Below are 6775 nucleotides of genomic sequence, written 5' to 3'. Positions count from 1 at the left end.
AGGGTTTCTCTGTGTAGCCTTGGCTGTCCTGGAACTCACTTTGTAGACCAGGCTGGCCTCGAACTCAGAAATCCGCCTGCCTCTGCCTCCCAGGTGCTGGGATTAAAGGCATGCGCCACTACAGCCCCTTCCCCCAGTTTCTATCTGAGAGATGACCGTTATCCCCATTCTGCAAAAGAGGTAAAGTCAAAGATATGTGAAATAATTTGGCTGGAGTCTAAAAACTAAATTTTTTTTTTAAATGAGATCTTGTTACATAGCCCAGGCTAGCCCTGAGCTCATGCATGAGTAACAGCTGACTTAATGGGAGCTGGAAGGAGCTGACAGGTCATCATTTGGCTCCAGAGGGCCTGTTAGTGTTTACCAGGCAAGCCCAGGTGTAATTTGACTATGGTTTATGGGGTGACTGCTGGTGCTGTGCAGTGTGCTCTGGGAGGGGCGAGCACTGGAGATGCTGACGGTGGAGTCCGCTGAAGAAAATGCCGAGTGGCTGTTAATAACCAGGCGCCCCACCTGAACAACTCAGATGGTGCTGTCCTCAGAGGCTGTCTTAGTCAGGGTGTCTATTCCTGCACCAAACATCATGACCAAGAAGCAAGTTGGGGAGGAAAGGATTTATTCAGCTTACACTTCCATACTGCTGTTCATCACCAAAGGAAGTCAGGACTCGAACTCAAGCAGGTCAGGAAGCAGGAATCTGCTTTCTTATAGAACCCAAGACTACCAGTCCAGGGATGGCCCCACCCACCATGGGCTCTCCCCCCTTGATCACTAATTGAGAAAATGCCTTACAGCTGGATCTCATGGAGGCACTTCCTCACCTGAAGCTCCTTTCTCTGTGATAACGCCAGCTTGTATCAAGTTGACACACAAAGCCAGCCAGTATAGAGACTTACAAACTGGCTAACAGCAAGTGTGTAAAAAACACAAAACAAAGGAGGCTTGGGGAGGGGGGCTGTTCCTCCAAAGGTGGGAAGGCTTTGTAAGGTGAGCGCTGGGCAGAGAGATACCTGAGAGAGATGGAGCTATGAGTCAAGTGGAGACCTGGAAGGGTCTCCAGGCTCAGGGAAGCAAGCCTCTGAAGACAGGAACCTGTGGTGCTGAAAGCCAGCCAGCTGCCGGTGTGGCTGGGAGAGGAGAGACTTTGTTGGGGCGAGATTACCCAGGCCTCCCAGGAGGGCAACGTGAGGACTTGGGATGGGAAAAAGAAGGGCAATGGCGGGGTCAAGGCTACCAGTGACAGAAACGGGCTTAGCTTTGCCACACTAGCCAGAATGAGAAGGAGGAGGCCAAGGGCAGACAGGAGGTCCGCGTGCATCACCAAGACCTCTGAGGATGTGATGGGCTAGATGTTGTATGAGAGGAACGCTGAAAGATGGCTCTGAGGTTCTGATGTGGATCGTGGGACAAAGTGGGCTTGTGACAAGGGAACAGAAAGGACCGTTGATGGCACCTAGTGTGCTGCAGGGCTTGGTGCATCAACTCCAGGGTCACCGTTGTGTTTAGGCCGTTGCGCATTCAAGTGCGTCTTCCTGATACACACTGTTCTGTCAGTGTGCTCTCAAAGGCTCCATGCTCTGGCTGTGTGGGAGATGGAGACCTGGCTTCTGAAAGTCATGAGGAGTAGCTCCCATTATGACTACAGAGCAATGGCTGGTCCCCCCCCCTCCCCAACACAAATAAAGACACTCTCAAAGTCCACACCCAGGGTGAGCCATTTAACCCCCCCCCAAGGTTTAGTTTCTCACATCTATAAAGTGAGTCGATTCTCCTCCAAGGAAGACAAGATGGCGCTCCTGATCCCTGCCACCAAGCCTAACCACTTCAGTTTGATCCTCAGGACCCACATGACTTCTAAGCTCCACAGGTGTCCCGTGACACCTGTGTGAGTGTACAGACACACAGCATAAAATGTAATTGAAAATCTAAAGGTCACTTTTTAAACCAGGCTTGGAGCCAGGCATGGTGGCACACACCTTTAATCCCAGCACTTGGGGGGCAGAGGCAGGCGGATTTCTGAGTTTGAGGCCAGCCTGGTCTACAGAGTGGACAGCCAAGGCTACACAGAGAAACCCCGTCTTGAAAAACCAAAAAAAAAAAAAAAAACCAGGCTTGGCAACACATGCCTTTAATCCCAGCACTCAGAAGGCAAATGCAGGCAGATCTCTATGAGTTTAAGGCCAGTCTGGTTTATGTAGTGAGTTCTAGGGCAGTCAGAGCTACATGGGAGACTCTATGTCAAAAATAAAATAAAATAAAACTATAAGTTGGGGGCTGGAGAGATGGCTCAGGGGTTAAGAGCACCCACTCCTCTTCCAGAGGTCCTGAGTTCAAATCCCAGCAACCACATGGTGGCTCACAACCATCTGTAATGAGATGATGCCCTCTTCTGGTGCATCTGAAGACAGCTACAGTGTACTTACATATAATTAAATAAATTAAGTCTATATAAAAAAAAAAAACAACTATAAGTTATGTACTTTGTTTTTACATCGGTCCCCTTCTGAGACTTGAAAATGTTTCCTGTTGTATGTCTAAGTCACAGGACAACTTTTGGGAGTTAATCCTCTCCTTTCACCATGGATTCTGGGAATCCAGTAGGGCTGCAGGTTTGTGTAGCAATTGCTGAGGCAACTCACTGATCTGGAAATGGAACTCGACACCTCAGGGGCTTTATGGTGGGTAAGAGTGTAACTGACTCCTTTCCAACAGTGTACTGTGAACAAAATGCTTGGATGTAACAATATGGTGACGTCTACTGAGTCAAGGCAACAGGTATTATCATGTGATGGCTTGTGGCTCTCATGCAGGAGAGGAGAAGGTGTTAAATTCCAACGAGGAGTTCAAGTTCAGATGCAATATATAGTCTAAATTAAAGGGCCTGTTGGATTCTCTAACCATGATTAAGAATCCTAACACTGGCAGATGTCGGATTCATTCCGTTTGCTAGGCAAGCTCTCGGTCAGGTATACTCCCTGGTGAGCTCAGTCTGAATGCGACGTCACGTGAGGGCGGGGAAAGTCGGGATTCTGAGACTACAGGAAGGAGGTGCATCACGGTCATCTCAGACAGGTGATGGGTTACCTTTCCAGAGAGAGGACACAGGACGCATGGAGCAAAGCGCAGTCAGGAGGCATTCAGGTGCCTCTGCGGCCTCCACGGGAAATAAAGCAATCACCCTCTGCCCTCGGTGCGAGTGTGATCCCCAAAAGACCTCAGAAGCTCCCCGAAGAAAGCTCCTCCAAAACGTCAGGACGCCGTGGTTCGCACCCCACCACGCATCCATTTCAGGCCCCCTGGGGAGGAGCCCCGGCCCCGGACAATCCCCCTACCGGCTTCGGGTCTCTCCGCTGCCCCCGGGCGCTGCTCCTGCCCCCAGGCGGGCGTCGCCGCCTCGCGACACCGTGCCAATTCCTCCGCATCGCTGCTGCCACTGCTGCTGTTCTCCGAATCGCTCATTGCACCGCTGGGCGCCACCATCCTGGGATGCCGCAAAGGGTTGTGGGGGAAAAGCTTCCCTCTCACGTGACCCACCTGTCAGAGCATCATGGGAATTGTAGTTCCCAGACCACCATTGGCAGCGAACGGGCCAGAAAAATGAGCTCCGGAAGGGTCCAGGAGACCACCACCTTCTCCAATCTTTCTTGTTTTTCCTTTTCCTTTTTTTCTCCTCTCCTCCCCTCCTTCTGATCCCCTCCCCACCTTTTCTCTTTTTTTCTCTTGTTTACACAGGGAACGAAAGTATCCTAAAGTCAAACAAGAAGATGATTAGTTCCATTTTTATTTTTAATTTTTTAAGGAAAAATGAATTCATGTGCGCTTTGATGAAATCGGGAAGACACATCTTTTAGTTCAGGTTTTGATCTTAGGAAGATTGTTTTTGTTTTTTGAGACAGGGTTTCTCTGTATAGCCCTGGCTGTCCTGCAGCTCACTTTTGTAGACCAGGCTGGAACAGCCGAGGATTTAGCAGTTAGTCCGTAAAACACTTGCAGACAAACACTTGAGAAGTTTTTTTGGCTTTTCGAGACAGGGTTTCTCTGCATAGTCCTGGCTGTCCTGGAACTCACTCTGGAGACCAAGCTGGCCTCCAACTCAGAAATCTGCCTGCCTCTGCCTCCCAAGTGCTGGGATTAAAGGCGTGCGCCACCACTACCCAGCAACTTTTTAAAAAGATTTATTTTATGTATATGAATACTGTAGCTGTCTTCAGGCTCACCAGAAGAGGGCGCCAGATCCCAATACAGATGGTTGTGAGCTACCATGTGGTTCCAGGAATTGAACTCAGGACCTCTGGAAAAGCAGTCAGTTCTCTTAACCGCTGAGCCATCTCTTCAGCCCCACACAAAGTTTTCTGCTCGTATGAAACACAACCGTTTAATTGCAGAAAATGAAGAATTTTTTTATGTCATTCCTTAGTACGTATCAGATTAATACATCTTTTGATTGTTTTCTATTAGAACATCCGAGTGTAAAAGTTGCCGTTTGAGTTTTTTGAGTTTCATTACAAAAGTGATTGACTTTTGGCCTGGGTTTAAGTCAGCATTTCTAACAACTTCCAAAGTGGCCCCACCCATGTGTCTGCTGTTGTGTACCATATTGACGAGAAGAAGCGCTGTTGGCATTGCTGACTTTAGAACCAACACATTGACACTCTGAAAACGCTGACGAAGTTCTGTGTCCCATGGTATCAAATATTTAGACAAGATTTATGTAAAAGTAAGCAAATACCCGTATCTCATTAACATGCAAAATTGCTTTTGTCTTTTCTCAAGTGTGCTCACGTATGCATGTTTATGTGTACGGAGATGCACGTGCACATGGGTGAACATGTGTGTGCAGGTTTGTGGGTTCAGGGAAGGGACCTCAGATCTTTGCCAAGATCCTTACACTAACATTTTATTGAAGAAGAGATAATCCCTGCCCCCACCCTTTTGTTTCCAGACAGGGTTTCTCTGTGTAGCCCTGGCTCTCCTGGAACTTTCTGTAGACCAGGCTAGCCTCGAACTCAGAGATCCGCCTGCCTCTGCCTCAAAGGCAAGAGCCACCACGCCAGGCTCCCACATGGCCTTCTGAGACCTGTGCACATATCCCAGGCCAGCCTGGAACTTGCTACAAGGACCAAGCTGGCCTCGAACTTGAGTTGCTCCTGTTCTTTCATCCCTCATACCAGGATGACACCGGCTTGCTTTAGAGTTTAATGATGGCAAAGCCATACACACACCAAATAACTTTTAAAAATCTGTATTATATTTATTTGTGTGTGGAAGAGAGAGTTCACATGTGGGGGGTCGGAGGACAGCTTGAGAGGGTCAGATCTGCACTTCTTTTTTTTTTTTTAAGATTTATTAATTTATTTTATGTATATGAGTACACTGTCACTGTCTTCAGACACTCCAGAAGAGGGCATCGGATTCCGTTACAGATGGTTGTGAGCCACCCTGTGGTTCCCGGGGTTGCCAGGCCTGGCAGCAAACACTTTCACCTCCTGAGCCAGCTTGCTGGCTTTAAATACTTGTTTTAAAGTTATTTCTTTATGATTTCCTTCCTTTTGTGTGTTTGATGTGCCTGCTTATTTTACACATGTATATGCCCGTGGTGGTGAAAACATTTCTTGAGAGAAAGCAGCCAGACGTGGGAAAAGTTTTAAGAGCGGCTGGAGAGACAGCTCAGCAGTTAAGAGCACTGACTGCTGTTCTAGGAACGGAACCTATTCTAGAGAATCTAATGGTGACCTCTGAGAGCACCAGGCACACGTGTGGTACACATACATACAGGCAGGCAAAGCACTCAAACGTATCCAGTAAAACAAATAAGTCTTTAAATTTTTTTTTCTTTGGGGCTGGCGAGATGGCTCAGAGGGTAAGAGCACTGACTGCTCTTCCAAAGGTCCTGAGTTCAAATCCCAGCAACCACATGGTGGCTCACAACCACCGTGATGAGATCTGACACCCTCTTCTTGCGTGTCTGAAGGTAGATAGCTACAGTGTACGTATTAATAATAATAATAATTAAATCTTTGGGCTGGAGCGAGCAGGGCGCGAGAAGCGCCCAACTGGAGTAAGCAGACATCCTAAAATTCAATTCCCAACAACCACAACCATGTGTACAGCTACCGTGTACTCATACACATAAAATAAATAAATAAATCTTTAATAAATTTTTTTCTCTGGTTGTTTTTTTTGAGACAGGGTTTCTCTGTGTAGCTCTGGCTGTCCTGGAACTCACTCTGTAGACCAGGCTGGCCTCGAACTCAAAGATCCTCCTGCCTCTGCCTCCTGAGCGAGCCCTGCCATTAAAAAGGCTTATGCCACCTCTGCCCAGCTAGTATGATTAAAAAAAATGACAGCTATGACTGAATGTCTGAATCTCCCACAAATCCCTTTGCTGAATTCTTCCCTCCAAGCCATTGGCCTTTGGAGATGATAGGCAGGGGTCAGGGTCTTTATCCCTGCCATCAATACTCTCGAAGATCTGCCTTTCTCTCCTACCACATGAGGACCAATCGAGAAGCTAGCATCTTCAAACCAGCGAGAGGTCCTCATCGTGTGCCAGTGATCTTCAGCTTCTCAGTGAGAAACAAACGCGTGTTTGCCACAAGCCACTCAATTTGTGGTGTTTTGCTATGGGAATGTAAAAGGACCAAGGCAGCCGGGCGTGGTGGCACACACCTTTAATCCTAGCACTTGGGAGGCAGAGGCAGGTGGATTTCTGAGTTCGAGGCCAGCCTGGTCTACAAAGTGAGTTCCAGGACAGCCAGGGCTATACAGAGAAACC

General features: G+C 48.0%; 1 protein-coding gene across 1 annotated transcript in view; it reads right to left on the bottom strand.

The window, feature by feature from the left end:
* The window catches only part of C23H12orf43 (chromosome 23 C12orf43 homolog), a 7054-nt gene extending 3567 nt beyond the window's left edge, over positions 1-3487 (bottom strand). The window contains exons 1-2 of the mRNA XM_029533856.1: positions 3333-3487; positions 365-470 (exon numbers count right to left, since the gene is read on the bottom strand). Coding sequence (XP_029389716.1) covers positions 365-470; positions 3333-3480 — 254 coding nt within the window. The 5' untranslated portion in view covers positions 3481-3487. The remainder of the gene's footprint in view (positions 1-364; positions 471-3332) is intronic.
* Positions 3488-6775: the final 3288 nt, after the last annotated feature.

This window comes from Mus pahari, chromosome 23 (genome assembly GCF_900095145.1).
Source record: "Mus pahari chromosome 23, PAHARI_EIJ_v1.1, whole genome shotgun sequence".
Taxonomy (NCBI): domain Eukaryota; kingdom Metazoa; phylum Chordata; class Mammalia; order Rodentia; family Muridae; genus Mus; species Mus pahari.
The sequence above is the reverse complement of the archived record's forward strand: the minus strand, read 5'-3'. Positions and strand labels throughout refer to the sequence as shown.